At 35.5% G+C, this 22,611-nt stretch overlaps 1 protein-coding gene across 1 annotated transcript in view; it reads left to right on the top strand.

Moving 5' to 3' along the window:
- The window catches only part of LOC107654886 (SH3 and cysteine-rich domain-containing protein-like), a 25,836-nt gene extending 7,152 nt beyond the window's left edge, over positions 1-18,684 (top strand). Inside the window, exons 3-12 of the mRNA XM_016442196.1 lie at positions 4,780-4,809; positions 6,743-6,843; positions 10,611-10,692; positions 10,997-11,103; positions 12,371-12,452; positions 13,231-13,298; positions 14,153-14,247; positions 15,421-15,472; positions 16,777-16,914; positions 17,006-18,684. Of these exons, the coding sequence (XP_016297682.1) occupies positions 4,780-4,809; positions 6,743-6,843; positions 10,611-10,692; positions 10,997-11,103; positions 12,371-12,452; positions 13,231-13,298; positions 14,153-14,247; positions 15,421-15,472; positions 16,777-16,914; positions 17,006-17,104 (854 nt within the window). The 3' untranslated portion in view covers positions 17,105-18,684. The remainder of the gene's footprint in view (positions 1-4,779; positions 4,810-6,742; positions 6,844-10,610; positions 10,693-10,996; positions 11,104-12,370; positions 12,453-13,230; positions 13,299-14,152; positions 14,248-15,420; positions 15,473-16,776; positions 16,915-17,005) is intronic.
- The last annotated feature ends 3,927 nt before the right edge of the window (positions 18,685-22,611 follow it).

Raw genomic sequence — 22,611 nt, 5'->3', positions numbered from 1 at the left:
TAAACTGTGACAAATCATACCCAAAAATTCTTCATACAGTGGACTACCAGTAAAATTGATGCAAATTTGGGTCCAAAAATTATTCAGACCGGGTGAAGTTGAGGTTTGCATGAAGCTGGATGACAGCATGCCCAGGAGACTACAGGCTGTCATTGAGGCTAAGGGTTGCCCGACTAAGTATTGATAGTTGTGTAAATACTGTCATACTAACAGCTGTCTGAATTATTTTGGTTGATTGTAATCTATTACATACCTTTCTATCAAAATTATCTAACATTATCAAGCTGAATTTGTTCTGACACAGTTTAACTCTGAGTTCTTGTTATATTTTATTACCATTTTCTAAACTATAGCGAATAAACTGTGATAATGTGAGAAATGTTGAAGGTGTCTGAATAAATTTTGGTTTGACTATCTATTTGATAAATGAAGTTAACTAACTAACATTATACATACCCTTTTGGTTTCTGTACCCAATATTTAAAAAATGTACAAATGCAATAAAAATATCGGTATCGGCAAGTACCAAAAAAAAAGTATCGGTATCGGGCGAGTACTGGAAAAAGTGGTATCTGTGCATCCCTACTTTATATGGGATCTTTAAGCCTCTCAACTCTTTCCTGATTTTTCGAAAATGTTTGATAAATGAGGTTTGGCTTTTTTTTTTTTTTAAAGCCTTTCACCAAAATGTATTTTTATCGTTGGAAAGGCCAGTGAGACAGAAGTAAATCAAACTGAGGTGTACTGCAGCCAATCGAAAGCTTCATGCCCCATATTGATGTCCCCATGAAGGTCATCTGTCCAAACTGGATTTTATATCATGTAAATCATGAGTTGATTCTTCAATTTGAAGCAGTGAGGTGGTTTTAAGATAAAGAGCTCTACTTGCAGTACGTGTGGTGTTTAAGAGCATAATGTGATCAGCTAAGTCCGCATTAGGGTATTTGTGGGTTTATCCTAGAAGGCAACCAGGCTGTGGCTCCGCTTTCAATTTGTGTATGTGTGGTAAGGTGGCCAGATGTCCACCTGTTTGAAAAGAAAAACACAAGGATGAACACACACACACACACACACACACACACACACACACATAGAATACTCGGTAGTGTTTTGTGTTTTTGTATGTGAATGTACAGTGTGTGTGTGTGAGTGAGGGCAAGTGTGTGTCTGGTTGTGGCTGGCATATGGATCTGTCAGGCCTCATCATCTCTTTACCTCACTAACACTCCCTCAGAAGAGCACACTAATGAGGGCAGGGCTCCAGATCCGATCCTGGCACATCCTCATGAAAAGGACATCAAGAGGCCAAATCATGCATTTCAAAGCTTTGTACTAAATGTAGAGAAACCTGAGCTTCATGCAGCATTAGATGAGGAATGATCTGTCGGTTCATTATCCCACAGCATTATGATTACTCCCATGCAGGAAGGTGAATTCTATGAGATCTCACCCAACTGTCTGGAAAAAATAGTGAGTTGAGGCTGTAGTTCTTCTGCTTGTGTGTGTCGAGTCTCAATTTCCTGCTGTGACTAATGGGTCATTACTAAATAATAAACAATGAAATCTCCGCATATGGCTCGGATGTCAGGACACCTGTGTGTGACCCAAATCTCCACAGGTAGATCAGATACCTGTTCACTTGTGTTTGACCCAAATCTCTACAGGTTGATTTAAATATTGAGCCCATGTGTCGTTGGACCCAAATCTCTGCATTTGGATCAGATATCAGGACAGCGGAATTAACTGGTTTTTTTAGCATCACGTGCCTTTGTTTTCCATGCTCGTTTGTTATAGCCAGTGGTGCGGTGAATGGGGTATTTGAACCAAAGATACAGATATCTGACCTGTTGCTATGTTGTTTAGTTTCCAGTTCAGAGTTAAGGAGATTTGTGGTTAAAAGTTTGTATATTTATTTCATATTTATTGATTTATTTACTTACTAACTTGGTTGCTTGCTTACTTCAACTTGGACCACTTTTATGACCCAGAGTTTAGGTTTTCTTTTTTAATCATGCCATTTATTTTGGATTATTTATTTTTTACTTTTAACTTTTTTATTTTTTTCGCCTTTTATGTGTAGTTTTTATTGTTTTACCCTTGTCTCTTGACCCAGACTTTTAATCTTAAACTATGGAAATCCATCATAAAATAGAAATCAATATATATTTAAAATAAACAAACCATTTCAGTATTTATTTTGTGAACATTATTTATATACATAAAAAAAAAATCACAACCATTACAACCAACAATTATTTTTAGTTTTACTAAAGTTAGTTTCATTTAAGTTGGTTACTTACCGAATATTTTTGTAAAATGTCTCTTCTAAAAGGCCAAAATGGAAGAAACGCCCACTAAACACCCAATTTAGTAAATGTTTTAATGGTCAGTTGTGCAGCTGTAAAGATATTTACTGACCATGAACTGACTGTGCATTTAATTCAGAACGAAAATTTAACAAGTGTGCTCTGTATCACTAATACTTGATATTGAGCTCATTTCAAAATGTCAGTCAGCAATTTATAAAGCATTTTCAGGATCGGAGAGAAACATTTTTCATGCTGATGTTCTCTCATGTTTGGCTAAAGCAGAGGCATCTATTTCTAAAGACACAGAAGCCATGCTGTATTTCAAATTATAAAAGGAGGCTTAGCATATGGAATATGGTTGGCTGTCTGTGTGGGTGGATTCCCATCCCATTGGGCAACTGATGACATTAACAACACTGAAATTAAGTCCACATAACATATCATGCAGCTTGCATGCAAGTGTTGTTGAAAGATTAAATAATTTTCCTCTGTTCCTTTAGGGCACACAAGTCCAAAATGAAGACCAAACATTTTATGACTTTGACGAAATATTCTAATATTACTTTCAGGCATTTTGCTGAAGCTTGGCCTGAACTAGATCTGTGAGTCAATGTTGTTTTCAGAATAGGAAGAATTTCATTATGATTGTTCTGCCCAGTATCACCACTCAACCCAAGAAAAAATACTCAACACATAAATACTCAATCATTAAACACATTAAAGATGCATTAAATATTTTTTTTTTCCAAAGGCTGAAGTGATCAGCACAGGGAGGCATGAAAATGTCTGGACCGAGCATGTGATGTTTGATTAATTGATGGATGGCTGGAAGCAGCTTGTTGTAGCAGACAGGGGCAAATGAGCCTTGTGACAGAGTCATTCTCACAACAGCGGGACCTGATATTTTCACCCTATTAATCATTTCACATTCATATTTTATTATTCAAAACAAAATTTTAACTTAAAGTCAGTGAGGAAATATATTCATTTTTACTCGTTGATCGTGTGTAGTTAAAAGGATATTTCACCCAAAAATGTAAATTCTGTCATTTACTCATTTTCTTTTTCTTCTGCAGAACATGAAAGAAGCTATTTCTCAAAATGTCTCTTTTTTTTTTTTTTTTACCTTTATTAATCAAAAACAGCAGAGCTCCGACTTGACGTCAGCACAGATCTGTGGATATTTGATCAGATATATGTCCTTGGAAATGATGGACGTTTTTGCTTGACATTTTCATTTTGCAAGTAAGTGGTTTATAATCCTTCCAAAGATTTCCCCAGCATGACATTGGTCTTTTAGGAACGTGACCGCATGAATAAGGCCATGAGTTGAGAGGACGGCAAGTTAGGAAGAACATTGTGGCCTGTTTGAGCCCTTTTGCTCACTCTGGATGAGTACTGTTCTTGAAGAGAAGGGAGGGTTGTACCAATGAATCGCTCAGCAGTCACTACCCTCTGTAGTCTTCTGAGGTCAGATTTGGTAGCTGAGCTGAACCAGACAGTTATAGAAGTGCAGAGGATGGATTCAGTGATAGCAGAGTAGAACTGTTTCAGCAGCTCCTGTGGCAAGTTGAACTTCCTCAGCTGGCGAAGGAAGTACAATCTCTGCTGGGCCTTTTTCACAATGGAGTCAATGTGAGTGTCCCACTTTAGGTCCTGAGAGATTGTGGTGCCCAGGAACCTGAATGACTCCACTGCAGTCACAGTGCTGTCCATGATGGTGAGTGGGGGGAGAGCAGGGGGGTTTCTCCTGAAGTCCACTATCATCTCCACCATTTTGAGCGTGTTGAGCTCCAGGTTTTTGAGACCGCACCAGACAGCCAGCTCTTTAACCTCTTGTCTGTAAGCAGACTCATCACCGTCCTAAATGAGGCCGATGGTGGGCACGGAGAGCTGAGTTAGTTTGGGCAGGAGGAGGTTTGGGATGATCGTGTTAAAGGCCGAGCTGAAGTCCACAAACAGGATCCTTACATAAGACCCTGGTCTGTCTAGATGTTGCAGAACATAATGCAGTCCCATGTTGACTGCATCGTCCACAGACCTGTTTGCTCTGTAGGCAAATTGAAGAGGATCCAGCAAGGGTCCAGTAATGTCCTTCAGGTGGGCCAGCACCAGTTTTTCAAATGACTTCATGACGACAGACGTTAGAGCCACAGGCCTGTAGTCACTTAGTCAAAACATTTTTCATAATATCTTCTTTTGTGTTCCACAGATAAAAAGAAAGTCATACAGCTTAGGAATGACATGAGGGTGTGCAAATGATGACAATTTTGATTTTTGGGTGAACAGTCATTTTAAGGCTATTGCATTGCAGTTTTCAGAGATACAGGTTTGTTTTGAAAAATCAACATCTACGAACCTTGAATGAGCTGTAACTAATGCCATGTTGCCTTGTTTGACCACCATTTTATCTTTATATTATAAGGAATAATTGTAATACAATAGGGATTCTCTCCTGTAATTTTTTTAGCTTGCCAAGGGGGAGCAGGCAAGGTGTTCGGTAAGTCTGTTCTGTTTGAAGATGAATTGAACTCTTTAGAAACCGAATGAAAATAGATAACTCCCTTCACCCACCTCCAACCCCAACCCACCATCTCCCTGCTTCTGCGCTCATAATGACTTGTTCAGCACTCTCAGGAAATGCATATGATGAAGTAGCTCCTCATATGTTTTCCAGACCGATGCTTAATAGAATTTTTCTCCAGACCGGTCAATATCAATACCCTTATTCCGTGATGGGATAGTTTTTTTTTCTTTTTCTGTTGTTTCTCATTACTGTCAGGAATATGATGTTATTCTGTGTGTGCTGTTTTCCAGAGCTTTGCTATGCATGCTGTTGTTATATACTGTAAATGATGGTTTACTTTGTTCTGGTGGTTTAAAGTTAATGAAAATATCTGTTTTGTGTGCTTAGATATAGTGGAGGCTTTTACCAATAGGTGGCTTTATTCTCAATAAAGTGCTGCTCGCTCTTGGGAAGCAGCTGGAAAGGTGACTTTAACACACTATAATTTCAGCAATTAGTATTTATTGTCTCACCACAACAAAATCTGTTTGTTTATCCTGCACAGAGGCAGTTTTTTTTATTTATTTCTGAATGCAATTAGGCCTGATTAATTCTTCATTACCCAAAGATCATCCAAAGAAGCATGCATCAAAAGGGTGTTGCATAATTTGTCATGGTGAAAAAGCTGTTTATTTTGGATAATGAATCCTTCACAACTATCTGTAAGAAATAAATGCAATTTTAATGTTAATATTTAAATCTGTACCACCCCGAGTTATCATAATCGGAGGAGTCGGAGGCATTTATGGATTAAAGAATGCTTTTATTATTATTTGTTTTGGCACAAGAACATTGTTACTGGAAAAAGCAGAGAATGGATGTTATAACATGCTCTTCCTTGGTGAATTTGTTTTGTTTACATTTTGTATGCATTTTTATTGACAACTTCAGAGTTTTGCTGCTTGCACATTGTGACTTCTGTGGAGGAGATCTACATTCTCTGCTTACAAGCGAACACAAATTTTTCGTACAAATATTGATATCAGGCTAAGCATACATGTATAGGTTCCTTCTATAGTTTTTCCTTTGTTCTTCCTTCCTCCAAGTCCTTCCATAAAGTGTCTGAATCAATAAAACTGTCTCTGAATGCATGTTCTGAGCACCAGGTGTGGTGATATCAAATTGTGAAAATGAGCAAATATAGGAGTAGGATTAAAATACTTGTTAGAGAATTCGGAGTGCTGTTATATTAGATGGTTTCTTGTACATTTGTTTTTTGCTTTCGTTTGTCTTCAGCTGCTTCTGTTCAGCTTAGCATTAACACCTGCATTTTCCCGTTTCCAGTACTACCTATACGTTTGGATTCTGCAAGTGTTTCCAGGACTGTGAAGTCATAATTTGATGATCCACTTATAAGGGATGTTCTTTTTAAGCAAAAGAAATGTACTCCAGAATGATGACCAGCAACCTGAACACTTGCAGAACTGAACCCCCACACTCTTAAAAATAAATTCTTCATTCGCATGTTTGGTTCCATGAAGAACCTTCCAAATCCGTGAAACCTTTTCATTGCGCAAAAGGATCTTTTCAGTGGGAAAACATTCTTTAGAGAACTAAAACTAAGTCACACTAAGAAAAAAAGTGTGCTTTTGGAAACTTCATTTTTAAGAGTGTTATAATATTTTAACCCTTCAATAAGGTTTTCCAACAGAAGTATATGGAATTTCATGTTAAACTGCTAATTAAGAAATAATTGTGGATGATAATAATCCCAGCAGAACTGCACGTGGGAATTTCCAACTCTGACATGTATTTATTGATCACTTTCTGTTGTTTAGCAGTAATAGAACATTGTTTTGTACAAATAACCTTTGCTCTCAGAAGACTTTTAAACCTGATATTAACTGAATGTGACCTCAACTGCTAGGCACAAATGCTAAGCTGGGCCTCCGGTGCAAAGCCTGCAAGATGGGCATCCACAACAAGTGCCTGGATCGAGTTGGACAGCAGAGATGCATGGGGAAATTGGTGAGATATTTTTTACTTTATGTGAATGGAGTGTTTTTCCCCTCACTTTGTTTTTGTTGATGTTTGATTACTCTTGGAAATTGAATGAGGAACTAAACGAGTATTCAGTGTTTATGTTCATTTGTTGATCAGGTTGGCCAATGTTTGTTTATCGTATGAAGAGGCTTATTAAGATATGACATAAGAGATAGTGTTGTAAAGAGAAAACACTTTTCCAAGTCCATACATAAAATTCGCAATATCACTTTCCTGGTGTTCCTTTCTGGCAGTAGGTGAAGATTTGTAGTGTGTGAGTGTTATGATATGTTACTCTTCACTGTGTTATTTTTGGTGATTTGAAGGTGTGATTCATCAGTCTGTCTTTTCCCTCCGTGAATTTGTGTGCGAGTATGAATGTTAATGATTCTCTGGTGTGCACTGGAAAAAGTGAGAGAGAAGAAAGATGGGATAGTTGATACGGAATATCAAGATGCATCTATCATGTAAACACCCCTCCCCCCCCCCCCCCCACGGAAAAAAATGGCAAAAAGGGAAAGGAGTGCTAAAATTTCCATTGCTTTTCCCATGGCTTCAGTGAAATACAGGAGTGAGCCAGGTTTCTCAGAGAATGATTGAGTGACCTGGAGAACAAGTTCAGCTTTCTCAAAAACATATTCTCATGTAGAATAAGTCATAATGCTGTGGTAGTATCGCACAAATAATAGATTAGGTTAGTAATGGGATCAAGATATATTTATGTATGTGCAGAATTTAACTTAATACTTAATACACACACACACACACATACTATCGTTCAAACGTTTGGGGTATGTACGTGTTTTTTTTTTTTATTTTATATATTTTTTTTAAACTGTTTTAAAATTTGTTTCTGTGATGGCAAAGCTGAATTTTCATCAGCTATTCTTCAGTATTACATGATCCTTCAGAAATCATTCTAATATGCTGATTTGATTCTCAAGAAACATTTTTATTATCTTTGTGCTGCTTAATTGTTTTGTGGAAACTGGAATACATTTATTTTTTAGGATTCTTTGATAGATAAAGTTTATAAGAACCGTATTTTTTTGACCAAAAAAAATATTTTGTAACAAAGTAAAAATCTTTACTGTCACTTTTAAACAATTTAATGTATCCTTGCTAAATAAAGGAACTAATTTATAAAAAAAAAAAATTAGCCCAAACACATTGGTGAACTTCATCACATTGTATCCACATCCTCCCCCACAACTTGTCTGATGTGTATTTTAATGCTTATGATGGCCAGAGCTGTAATAAAGCTTAATTTGCATGTTAAAAGATGTATAGAGGAAAATTGTGATGTCACGAATGAGGTGATTTCAAATGATGGCATTTCAAAAGGGTGGAAAACAAAAATTCAAATGTTCAAACTGGGAGTTTGCTTTGAGGTATGAAACCTGCACTGTGTTTTTATTGTGGAATAACCAATTTGAGTTGAATTACTGAAATAAATGAACTTTTCCACGACATTCTAATTTATTGAGATGCACCTGTATGTAAATATCAAGGACATTTTGATTTTCCATTTCATGACCTCTTTAAATTGTATTATATATACAGTATCTGCATTATCTCAGCCATTCTGCTCTCTAAAAGGAATTGAGACAAATAAAAACATTACATATTTGCACATCACATGAGTACAATTGTTGATTGATAATTAACCCAGCAACTGTTCACAAAAACACCACACCACAAAATCAACTTTTAAAAGAAAAACACAACAGAACTGGGTAGAATGGCCTTTGACCAGCATTTTCTATTCTTAGAACCCAGCACTTTTGATTCTAATACTATACTATGAGATCATCAACACAGGAAGTGGAAAAAAAATGCTGTGCTTGTGCTTCAGACTGTTTAGTGGGTTGAGACCGCAAGTCTTCTGATGATGTAGTGGGCTCTCACAGATGGAAAATATAGCTGTGGGGGGTCAGGATTAAAAAGAGAACAACTCCCCACAGGATTCGGCTCTAATTCCACTTTTGCTCTAAAGTGTACAAGTTGCTATTTTTAAACTCCGTTTATTTCTCTTGGCTTGTCTGATCAGTGAGAACCTTTGAGCTACGAGTGCTTTTCAGAGAACAGTGCTTTACTACCAGCATGACATGAGCTGAGTCCTTATTGTTAGTCAACCATTAAAACTCCCATTATGTGCAAGCTGTTATTGTTCTTTTAGTTGATTAAGAAAATTAATCACATGGAAGTTTTTCGGTTGTGTCACTTCGGTATTTTAAGGTGCTTCCAGACACCATGCACTTTTGTTAAATGCATTTATCCAGCACTGAACATGTCTATTTACATGCTTCCCCAGTGAGCTCTTGGAGAAATGTGACGTAGTAGCACTAGAGAGCTTGTCTCTGGGTTCGAGTGGTACTTAAATTAGTTCCCAACCCCAGTCGTTGCTAACGAAGAAGTCTTCAAAGCAGATTTGTAATGCTGATTGCATAGACACCCTGCCCTGAACTCAACACAACAAATACAAATAAGGGCATAGTGAGCCCAGCTTCTTCTTTAGGGCTGTGTGTGTGTGTGTGGTACTGGATGCTAATTAAGCCTTAGGAGCTTGTTTTTATTGATTGAACCACTGAATCTCAGTGTAAATATATCTTACAGGTATAAAATCATTTGCCTTATTAACAGTCATTTATGTGGTCTTATTGGAAATTAAGATCAGACTGATACTGTATTAATCGTTAAAGTGTTGTTAACCTTTTAAATCGTGACAAAACCGCAATTTTACCAGACATGAATCAAATATATACTGGTAATACAGCAGCTAATGTAGTAGTAAAGCAGGACACCTTATGTGAGAACACAACTAGGGACATTTATCTGTGGATATACTAGTGTATACTAGGGCTGAGAAATACATACATTTATATCTCAGTATTTTTCAGTTGTTTGATGGTGTCTGATACATATTCAATATATGTATTTGCTATTAAATAGCTCACAGGAACCAAACCATCATTTCATAATCACAGCATTTTTTTCCACACAGTTCTTTTTTTCTTCAAAATGAACACAATGAAGAGTGATGTTTAATTATTTTCATTCATATGCCCTAATGACAACACATAATAAATGGCAATATTTGCAAACTATATAAGCATTTTAATAGATGCAGAGACTTTCATAGACCTTTTTGAGTGATAATGCAAATGAATCATTAAATGAGAGTTTTGAATCAATTAACTGCAGCATCCAGTTTGAAATTATTCTGATGTATTAGTTCAAACACTGCATCTCTGTATTAACAGTGTTACAATGCCAAACTCTCCTACTCTGTAGGAAATTATGGCCCAAAAAAAGCACATTAAAATCCATGTGATATTGACTCGGGTGTGATTCTCACTCGTTTCAGTACTTAGAATCATCTTGAAATTTCAGCATGGTAACTGAGACTGTAGCAGAAATTAACCAGATCTTAAGCCTAAAGAGCCACTGAAAGCAACAAAAATGCCCTGGGTATGTGTTAGTGTGTTATGATAACTTGTGATCTGTTTACATTTACATTTGTGTTTGATGTTGGTTTTATTTCATGATAATAAACAGGCAAAATTGTTCAGGTTGAGAATAACTGCTGTTTTTGATTTGATTTTCTTTAGCATAAATGGATATTGTGTTTTTATTTGTTTTGTACATGCTCCCATTGAGGTTAAAACATGCCCATGAAAATAAATTCTGTGTATAAAAAAAGTGGATTAATGAAATAATACAATTTACTGATCCTGTTTGTGTGATTGCAGCCCAAAGGTTTTCGGAGATACTCTAGCTCCCCTCTGCTGATTCAGGAACAGTTTGGCTGCATTAGGGAGGTTATGCCTATTGGTGAGCAACACGCAGCATTCATTTTTATTTATTTTTTTTACTTCTGCACAATATGCCATAGCATCACCAGCTTGATCATTCCTGTTCACTGATATTTTGTAGTATTTTGACATTACTCTAGCTCCCCTCTGCTGATTCAGGAACAGTTTGGCTGCATTAGGGAGGTTATGCCTATTGGTGAGCAACACGCAGCATTCATTTTTATTTATTTTTTTTACTTCTGCACAATATGCCATAGCATCACCAGCTTTGAATATCTTGTTCACTGATATTTTGTAGTATTTTGACATGTCTTTTGTCCTAGCCTGTGGCAGTAAAGTTGACCCGGTGTATGAGACGCTGAGATTTGGAACCTCTCTGGCACAAAAGACCAAGCGGACCAGTGGATCGGAGTCACCACAGAGAAACTCTGTAAGAAACACTTGTTCAGTGCTATCCCTTTTTTTTTTTTTGGACCTTTTTAAAAAGTGCATTATTCCAATTGGTGTTTCTAAATAAAATATTTAAAATATAATTTTAAAAAGTGCTGTAAACAAATGTTTGTGTGAACTGAATTTTTAAATATTCAAATAATGCTTTTTTTGGAAGTTGCATACAATTCTATCTGAAGGGGCACATGACAGTTTGAATAGATGTAATGCTCGTGTGTGTGTGTGTGTGTGTTTGTGTGTGTGTGTGTGTGGGGCACATGACAGTTTGAATAGATGTAATGCTCGTGTGTGTGTGAGTGTGTGAGTGAGTGTGTGAGTGAGTGAGTGTGTGAGTGAGTGTGTGTGTGAGTGTGTGTGTGTGTGTGTGAGTGTGTGTGTGTGTGTGTGTGTGAGTGAGACTGACTGATCATAGTAAACATGCATCCATCATTTACGTTCAGGCGATCTGCTTCAGTTTAGGCTTTTAAAAAGATTGATAATGCATTTTAATGTGTCTACTTGACTGCTTGTGCAGAGAGTGAAGCAGTTGTGGTAAAAATGGTGATGATTATTATGATTAATTCAATAAAACACTTAAGACGATTCAATTTAATGTCCCTGAGATGCTCTCTGCTTGAGTCTTAATTCAGGTCCATTATTTCCTCTCTTCATAAGAAGTTTTATTCTTCTATTAGAGGCATTATCATAGGGATGCAGTTTCTGTAAACAGCAGTCTGTTATAAAATAGGAATGTCATCATTATGTTATTTGTGGCAACGTATTTGGTCCTTGTCATTTATATTCAATTTTAATACTTTAATACAAAGTTAAAAAAATGTTGTACTCAAGTTTGTCATGGCTCTGTGTGAATGTGAATGTTTAAACCATCTAATGTGCAGTTAACTGTGGTTGTAAGGGAATCTAATCTGTAATGTTTTACTGCTTGAAACAAACACAGGCACACATGCACCCTGGAAGGAAGTGATGGTCAGCTTCAGATAATGCCTCTCTAAAGCAAATATAACCAAAAAAGGGAGAGAATAAGACGAAAGAGAGAGAACAGACAGAGCATACAACATGACAGAATGAAGCCAGGATGAAATAAATCAAATTATTTGCAAGAGAAAAATAAGCTTGTATCTTACTTAATGGATGTAAATGTCTCTGAATAATAAGCAGTTAACATGAATCTTGTCATGTTTAACAGACAAAGACATTTCTTAGGACGTGTATGTGAGAGAATTCATGTGTTTTTATCACTTGTTCAGTCCAGTGATGTGGTTCAGGTACCAGAAGAAAAGGCGGCCCACAGCAGTCGAGCTCAACTCACCAGGAAACCCAGTGACAACGGTAAGAACATGCAGACATGAAGTGTATCATTTATCATGTGACAAAAAAAAAATCCCTGTTCATGTTATGTAAAAAATTAAAAATTAAAAATTAAAAAAAATTTTTTTGAGCATTCTTGAGGAATCGAAGTCCTAAATAAGGATAGAAATTACAAATTTAAAAAATAATCATAATAAGATCAAATAATTATATTTTCAATAATTAAATTCTACAGTTTTCTTACTAAATTTCATTTATTTATTTATTTAGTTATAAGCACTATTTATTGTCGAAGTATGCCTAAAATCACCCCGCCAATGAAAAAAATGACCCAACAGAAACTGCTCATGTGAATCTGATCATCTATCCCACAATCCCCCTTTTAACTCCAAACTGCCAGCTTCTGATCAGACCCATTTTTCACACTCAATCACGCTTTAGATAGCTCGGTACCAGACTGTGATATAGTATCAGGGAGATGAATGGCCTTGATCAGCGTGGCCTCCGCTTCATCACAGACTGACCCCAGCTTCAGTGAATTCATGTGCCCATGACTGTGTGCACTGAGAAGAGAGGCAGATATTTATTCTCTGGTCAAACATAGGTGCCAGCATGACCGAGGAACTGTGGTATTTTTGGGTAATCAGTCCACCACTCGGAACAATGACCCACTACAACTGCATCATTAATTTAACATTGTTCAATGAAAAGAAAACAAGCAAGGTTTATTCTGCCATGACTCGCTTGCTCATGATCAACAGGTTTTACTCATTGATTTTTCTTTTGTTGTGTGTTTTAGTTTTTACGCCCCTGGAGAATGGAACAGAACATTTTCATATTGCTGAAAGGAAATCAGAAGAATCACCTGTAAGCATCACTACATCTCTCTTTAAAGACTTTATTATGAGATTCATAATGGTTTTTAAGCCATCTTCATGTGTCTGTGGGTCAGTCAGTATAGGCACATACCTTAAAATCATTACTACCAAGAAGCTATTGAACTTTTGCACCATACAGTTCATTGAACACAAAGTTAAAGTGACAATAAAGATTTCTGCTGTGTAGCACCAGTGCTTGAGACACAGAGGTCATGATAATTCAGGCCAGAGGAAAATCATGCTTTTTATAATGAACCTTAGTCATAATTCTAATTGTGTTGTCGATTCTTTCTGACATTGATATGCGGCAGCTAGATGCACTTCATTCACTCATGATTCTGAGTCAGGATTTAATCACATCTGAACTATTCTTAGGCCAGTTGAGTGTGTGTGTGTGTGTGTGTGTGTGTGTGCCTGCTTGCACTCACAATTTCCCAGGAGCTCGTGGAAAAAGTCCAAATTTAAGTAACACCCCCCACCTTAGAGAATATTTAAATCACAGTAATGTTTGGATTGTGGAATCAATCTTTATTTAACTATAACTATATATAATGTTATTATTTTAAATATTTTCCTTTAATTGCATTACATAAAAAACAAAAAAAACCCAGAAACAATAAAATCAAAAGTAATTCTCCAAACTCAGAATTTAATTCTGATTTCTATTTTTTACACAAAGGCTTGTATTTATCTTTATATCAGACTGAGAAGTATTAACTGGAGTAAAGAGTAACAACTAGCCCTGCTCTCCCCCGCACACATTTTCAGCATAATTTCTGTTGATTTGTGATGCAATTTGTAATAGTCTCTGCTTGTTTATGTCCCTTTATGTTTAAACTCTAGTCAAACAGAGAGCTGAAGAGGGACCCACTGCAGCTCAATACTTATGTGGCTTTGTTCGAATTTACCCCCCAAGACAACCAAGACCTAGAAATGAGGTGAGAAGAATAAAGAAAGAATTTTATAGCTTTTTAAAATAGACACAAGCTGCTGTTTTATTCCTTTTGATCTATTTTGTGATATCAACTGCAGATACTAATATTTGACTTAATATGCAGAAAACATACTGTGTGCTTACCTACACTGACAAGCACTCTTGGATAAACATGAATATTGATTAGGCAATTTTTTTTAGTTTTAGCTTGTCAGTTTTTCACTTGGGACGGCTTTTATATTGTTTCTATTAAACAGTGTTGGGGAGTAACTAGTTACATGTAACGGCGTTACTGTAAGGTTAACCCTGCATGGTGTAAATGTTTGAAAATGATTAACAGTTGCAAATAAACATTCATTAGAAATGTAGAAAAGTAATCAAAAAGTAATCAAAAGTAATCAGTTACATTAATAAAGTAATTGAAAAAGTTACACTACTATTACATTTTGAATAGGGTAACTTGTAATCTGTAACCTATTACATTTCCAAAGTAACCTTCCCAACACTGCTATTAAATACATGTTTGTTCAAATAGATGCTGACCTTGTGATTAAGGTGCAGTCACACTGGGCTTTGAGCTTGCAAAAATACTTCAGCTTTTGCTACGAATATGGGCTGATTTTAGTAATAAATTATAAATAACAGATAATGATAAATGAATGAAAGTGAATGGTGCACAGTTTGTATTTTACCAGTGTAACTCTTCCTTACAGTAAATTCAGGCTGGTTAGGTTCTTCATAACAGGCTGAACATGGACTATAAATGTACAGCATTATAAAGTTAAAAGTCCATAAACCTGTGGATTTCCCAGAGGTTAAATTAAGGTTGGTCTGGTATTTTGATTGTGACCGCTGTGTTATTGCCCTGCTGTGGCTGAATTTGACTGCACCGCATCTCTTTTTACAGTCATTCTCACTTTAGCACTTTTTTATTTCCTTTGGTTCAGGTCTGTTTCTCAGAACCTCAGCAGGAAGCTTAGACTGCAGAGGACTGTTGACTTTGAATCCCCCTTACATGTGCAGTTTCATACAGCCTCATGTAATGGAATTAAGCTATCGCAAAATTTCAGAACAGCCTCATCAAAAGCTTTCAACCATAAATTAATTCCAAAATTCATTTCCTACTATTAAAAGAATCTTAATTTGTCCTAATGTGTTCCTTCCTTTCTCCCTGCAGACCCGGAGATCGAATAATCCTGGCAGATGATTCCAATGATGACTGGTGGAAGGTAAGATTATTACAGATTTGCAGAATGTTTGATGGAAGAAAAAAAAAAAAGACTTAAATGGTTAAACCTTGTTCTCTCCAAATGTGACGTTCTGCATCACTAAAGGCTGGAATACACTACACAGTGTTTAAAATCTGAACAGATTTTACTAGAGAATGTTCTAAACGACACTACCAGATATTCAAGTCATTCTGAACACGACAAACTACGGAAAAAGGGAATTGGTCTGAAGCTAGAAAGTCTGCAGACTGGCTCCGACTTTCAGCAACCAGCATTGACTCCTCTAGACTGTAAATCAGGGGAAAAATCTGGGCAAAGTGTATTTCAGCCTTAATTTAATGATTTTAAAACAACGATGCTCGCAAATAGTAATTTACAAGTACATAAAAATAAATGCATAAAAGTACATTGTTTTCATAATTTTATAGTACTATAATATGGGACCCTGGACCACAAAACCAGTCTTAAGTCGCTGGGGTATATTTGTAGCAATAGTCAAAAATACATTGTATGGGTCAAAATTATAGATTTTTCCTTTATGCCAAAAATCATTAGGATATTAAGTAAAGATCATTTTCCATGAAGATATTTTGTAAATTTCCTACCGTAAATAATTCAAAACTTAATTTTTCATTAGTAATATGCATTGCTAAGAACTTCATTTAGACAACTTTAAAGGCAATTTTCTCAATATTTAGATTTTTTTGCACCCTCAGATTCCAGATTTTCAAATAGTTGTATCTTGGCCAAATATTGTCCTATCCTAACAAACCATACATCAATGGAAAGCTTATTTATTCAGCTTTCAGATGATCCATAAATCTCAATTTCGAAAAATGGACTTTTATGACTGGTTTTGTGGTCCAGGGTCACATATTATTTGTAATGCAGTTCAACAACAATACATGGCCAGCTTGATATTTGGTTGGTTCCTTTCAATTCCTTTCAATTGTGAATTCAATTTCAAAATTGAATTCACAGAAATTCTTATAGTTGAGTCAAGAGGAGAAAATGTGAAAACCATTTTCAATGCTCCTGTCCAAGCAATTACAAATTTATGAGGACTTAAGCTTTCAAGCTTAAAAAGGACACAAAAGCACCATAAAAAATAAATGAAGTGGTCTATATGTATTTTACACTATATTTGTGCTGTATTTCAGTACAAAGTTTGATGCCGTATGATGCTTTGTGTGAGAAACAGACCAACATTTGTGTCAAAATTATTGCAAAATCAACAGTATATTTTAAGATGAGTGTCTGTGAGTTTGAAGATTTGTTCTTGTTTATATTACTAACAATTCCAGGGTGTGATTGAAGATAGAATAGGTTATTTCCCAACATCCTTTGCGCATCAGGTGAGGGCAGGCGACAGGGTGTTCAGATGTAACCGGACCTTTATTGGCTATAAGGAGCAAGGGCAGATCACCCTGAAGGAGGGACAAGTGAGTACACTTGCTGTAGCCTCAAATAATTTCTAACTTGGATTCTCACAACAAACAGCTTGATAATGCTGCTGTATTGACACACTTTCAGATTTGTGTCAGCGGTGAGGATGAGCACAATGGCTTCATCAGAGTAGCCAGCGGGAAAAAGAGAGGATTCGTGCCCTGTGATGTCCTGGAGAATATATGAAGTGAAAGAACAGAGAGAAGAGATGGTTAGTTTAAAGAAAAGGGCAATGATCTTTGAGTGATCTTTGAATCCACCTGTAGGGTGACACTGGAGGGATCAGAACAGCCCTGTTCTAACCCGTCTCCCTCAGTGACAATGGAAGAATGTACAGTGACTCCAAAGAGTATTTGGACATCTTAAGTCGCACCTAAAAATGTATAAACCATCTGCAAACAGTTGATGCCAGAGCTTTTCTTACTTTTCTAAGCAATTTTTTCAACCAATCATATTTGCTGAATGAAATCCAATACTTGTTGCTTACTAAGTTGTGGTGGTGAACCCAAAAATAGTGCCTGTTTTCCTCGAGTACATCACACTTTCTCACAAAATGTGATGTGCTTTTTGTAGCATTTTTCGACAACCATTTGTAAGGTGAAGTCCTGTATTACCCCTTAACTACCAGAAAAACTGCCACAAAACATGATTTCTATCTTCCTCTGAGCCGGTTTACAACTATTTGTTCAGTCGTCAGCTGGTTTTCACATGTATGAGGCCTTTTTTGCAAATCAGCAGATTTTTTTTTCCCCCAAGATGCAGGGCTAGTTATTATTTAAAACCTAAACTTGTATTTCCTTAAAATAAATGCCACTTGGTTTGATATTTTGATTTCTAATAATTTTCATGTCTAACTTAAATGTCCAATTACTTCTTGGGGCCACTGAATGTGTGTTTCGTTACTTGCTGAATGTCAGTGTCATGTTTTCTATATTTAATTTATTGAATGTTAGTGTAGGGGGTCATAAACCACAGAACTTTCCACTATCAACTATTCGCTATAGCATCAAAACTCACATTGTTTTGAAATATCTTAACTGTAAAGACAACATATTTAATGCTTCACATATTTCCATGAAATCCAATACCTGTCTTATGCTATGTAATGAATGTTCTTTTTTTTTTTTTTTTCAGCCATTCTTTCCAGTAAATGTGCAGGTGTTTTTTTTTGTTATTCATAATACTTCAGAATTTGACAGTTAGTTTAATTTAACTTGCACTCCCAAAATGTTATTTTCCACTCATGCTTCTGAGAACAGAGAAGGAATTAACAGATCTCAGCTGTGTCAGGATTCTAAGTGTTTTCAGATGTTGCTTCTAATTCAAAGCAGAACATAGACATTCCTTGATCAAACACACTCCATGGCTGTGATAAAACCATGTGGACAAGGGTTTCAGCGAACAAACCTTTGTTTTTAATGATGTCTCAAACATATATGTGCTACATGTCATCTAATTCTCTTTAATTAAGACATTTTAGAAAAGAAACATTTTAATTTTGGAATTTTGAATATTAAAAAGCTAAATGAAGCGGATATATGTATTGCTACACCATTACAGCAGGTATGACTGAAAAGATGATTACAGTAAAGATTTTAAATTCTTTTTTTTTAATTATTATTTATTTGAGTCTAATCATGAAAGAATAGGCATCATGTATTGTCCATTTCAATGATACATAATCTCTGTCTCTTTATAAGTTATATATTTAACTCATCTTGTCTGGTCTTTTGATAATATTTTAATTTGAGCTAAATGAAGCTGGCTGATTGTACAGCATCGTGATATTGCTGTGTGTGTGTATATACTTCATGTACAGAATTAAAGTTTATTTATTGATCTGTTTATTGTCCTGTGCATTTGTATATTTAAGTAATTTTTCAACCGAAAAATTTAATTTAAATTTTGCTTAAAATGTGCTCACCGACAGGTCATTCAAGATTTAGATGAGTTTGTTTATTCATTGGAACAAATTTGGAGAAATGTAGCATTATATCACTTGCTCACCAATGGATCCTCTGCAGTTAAAACCGTAAAAACATCACAATAATCCACACGACTCCAGTCCATAAATTAATGTCTTGTGAAGCGAAAAGAAAAAAAAAGTATTTGTGTTTGTAAGGAAGAAAAACAAACAACATTTAGGCAACCATATAAACCATTGCTTCTGGCCAAAATATGAGTCCATAATCCATAATAATGCGTCCTCCAATGAAAAAGCCCTGTTGTCCTCACAACAAAATCCACCAACATGGGCTGTTTGTTTAGAGTGTTTTGGACTGTTTTCACTTGTAAACGATGGTTGATCTGTGCATATTTCTCTCCTGATTCAGACATGGTGACTTTTTCATTGGAGAAAGCAATATCCAAAGATAAAACATATTGATGATGGATTTGTAACCTTCAAACATGCAGCTTTTTGCTTCACAAGACATTAACTGATGGACTGGAGTCGTGTGGATTATTCTGATGTTTTTATCTGCTGTTTGAACTCTCATTCTGACGGCACCCATTCACTGTGGAGGATCCACTGGTGAACAAGTGATGTAATGCTAAATTTGTCTAAACCTGTTCCAATGAAGAAACAAACTCATCTACATCTTGGAAGGCCTGAGGATGAGAACATTTTCAGCCTATTTTCACATTGGGTGAACAGTTAAAATAAGTCTACATCACATTTAATAGACAAATAGTTATGAAACATTGATTTAAATAAACCTGTATAAATATGTTATCTTAAACCTACCACTAAGAACAAATTGCTCCATTTCAATGTACAACATAATTGGCCTAGCAATGAGACAAACACTACAATTTTACAATAATATTAATAATGGAATCCTCTTGAGTTACATTTTACTGATAAGTGAATGTCATGAGTTGTGTAATAAAAATAAATAATGTTTGGGTAACATATAAGTGCACAAGGTAGTACTACACTCTTAAAAATAAAGGTGATTCACGATGCCATAGAAGAACCTTTTTGTCTAAATGGTTCCATAAAGAACCTTTAACATCTGAAGAACCTTTCTGTTTCACAAAAGGTTCTTTGTGGCGAAAGAAGGTTCTTCAGATTATAAAAAGGTAAGAAAGAGCTGGTTCTTTAAAGAACCTTTGACTGAATGGTTCTTTGTGGAACCAAAAATGGTTCTTCTATGGCATCGCTTGAAGAACCTTTTGAAGCACCTTTATTTTTAAGAGTGTAGTGCAGAATCTTTCTTAATCAGGTACATGTTTAGGATCATTACACCAATCAGTATAAAAGGAGGCACTGTACTGTCTTGACGGCTGCAGGTGGAATTGAATAAATGAGCTGAGTGCAGCCATTGTTCATCAGTGACTCTAGTTTTGCCATCGTCCTCTTCTGTGTCACTGCCATCAGCGAGTCTGAAGTGAATCTGGTAATAGAGTTGGCCTCCCTAATTAGTTTGATCAGTTGCCTGGAAAGGTCTGAGCTGTTGTTGTTCAACCAGCAAAACAGTGCTCATTACAGAATGGTAGAACGTCTCCGTGGGATCACTGGTGCTGTTCAAAACAATGCCACGTTTACATGCACTGTGCAAGTTCCACCTTTATGTTGTTCTTTATTGACACTGGAATATAAATTCTCCAGGGCATATTTGGTCCAATTGTTTACAAACCAAGAAGAAGAAGAAAAAAACAGAAACATGATTAAAATCCCCAGAGGCAGCATTTGCGGTTTCTATGGTGAGAATGCACTAATATAAAAGTAATTTTGCTTTGTTTATGTGCAGATTACATATTAATCATGCTTTGAGGAGAATATTAACATACATAAACTAATGTTTCCTAGTGTTTAGGAGCCACATAGGTTTGTATATAACATCTTACATTTGAAAACAGAGACAAAAAAGGTAAGATGTGTCTGTTCAATGGACACTAAACTAAATTACTTGAAATCATGCATGCATATCAATTTAATTTAATAAGCAATGGAATGTGGAATAGTGAGAAGAAAGACTTACAGATTAAGCCATATTCATCACTATCATAATATCTGATTAAGAGAGTCTAATAGCTGATTAAAAGAGGTTCAGCAACTGCCATGCCATTTGAATGTTTGTGTGATTAATTATATTTATGTAATAATTATGTGTTATGAAAAGAGGACGTGAAGGTATTGTGTATGCAGGAAGGTCTTTTCTTTCTTCTTTAAAGATCGGTAACTAAAAATGTAAATACATATTATTGGAGTAGCTTTTCAAAAGTCTTTCTACTTAAAAAAAACATGTTTAATTCAATGTGTTATACTTTGTGAAATGTACTAGAAATTTCTGATTGAAAACTGTTTAAAAGTAAACTCTACACCAATTTTTTTGTTCAGTTCATCTGCTTACTTTTATTCATAATGCTTATACCCCATGCTTCTTACTTTATAAAGTTTTAAATATGGATATTTTTCTTACAAAAATGGATTGTGTGGGACACTTTTTATAATGAATGGATGCACTATGGACTATTGAAAAATAACACATTCACTGCCACTATAAGCTTGGAAGAGCCAGGACATTTTTAATAGGATGCCTTGAGGGTAAGTAAATCATGGGGTAGTTTTCATTTTTGGGTGAACTATCCCTTTAACTTTAAGTGTAATATCGAAAAATACATTACAATCAAGTTCTTCACATGTGCTTTAGTGTACTTTTTAAAGAGTATTAAAACTGATTTAAAATCTACTTTAAAACTTTTAATTTGACAGTATTACAAAGTGCACTTTTTTAAATGTATTTCAAGAAACAGTCATGAAAGTGTTTTCTCTTTAAATACACTTAAGTGGCTTTTTTAATATATCTAAGTACAACTTTTTTTTTTAAATACTTTTAAGATATGAAATATGCTACAAGTGCACATTTGAAACAAACAAGCACACAAGGGGCATAAAGTGTGAGTGTAAAAAGCTTCTTCATGTGAAATAAGCTGACGGCACTATTATATATCAAGATGTTGTGTGTCAGCATTTGGAATCTCCTCTCTAACTTCCCTAATTTACTATATAAATATAGTATTCAGGCATAATAGCGGGCAGTTGTCTATACTGATTATTGAAGAGTTTGACACAGAGATGACAAAATCACTTGTTTTTCTCCTGGCATCCCTTCTGCTCTGTTCAGGTGAGATTTGCTCTAGTATTCGAAGTGATTCATAACAAATGAAAACCCAGAATTCTGAATGTTTAAAAAAATTGCAGATGTTAACTGTACTAGTCAGATAATTTTTTAATTATCACTTAATTATCATTTCACTTGCGCAACTGTCAGGAGATTTGTCACAGATTAGTGTATTTTTTTATTTTGCATCATTAAGAATTTTTATATGTGGTATTTACCCTCAGTTCTTTTCAATTATGTTGTTATTAATGTAATTTCATTCTTATTTAATAACAGTTTATATAAACTTTTCATATTTAGGCAAGAATTAAAAACAATGTCTTGGCAATTTAGAAATAATTGTATTATACACCATGAGGAATGTTTATGGCATATGCAAATAAACTGAATTGTTGCCCCGCCAATTCCTATAACATTCTGTAGTGTTCCCTGATATGAATGTAATTGTCATTTTTCCCTTTACTCACCAAAGTTTTAACATATTCTGATGTTCAGGCATTTCAGATGTTCAGATGGGAATTTCTCAGTACTTTGACCATCCGAATGCTGTGAGGGAGATGGAGT

Source organism: Sinocyclocheilus anshuiensis, unplaced genomic scaffold (assembly GCF_001515605.1).
Source record: "Sinocyclocheilus anshuiensis isolate Anshui unplaced genomic scaffold, SAMN03320099.WGS_v1.1 scaffold335, whole genome shotgun sequence".
Classification (NCBI taxonomy): Eukaryota; Metazoa; Chordata; class Actinopteri; order Cypriniformes; family Cyprinidae; genus Sinocyclocheilus; species Sinocyclocheilus anshuiensis.
Note: the sequence above shows the minus strand (reverse complement) of the source record. Positions and strands in the feature narration are given on the sequence as shown.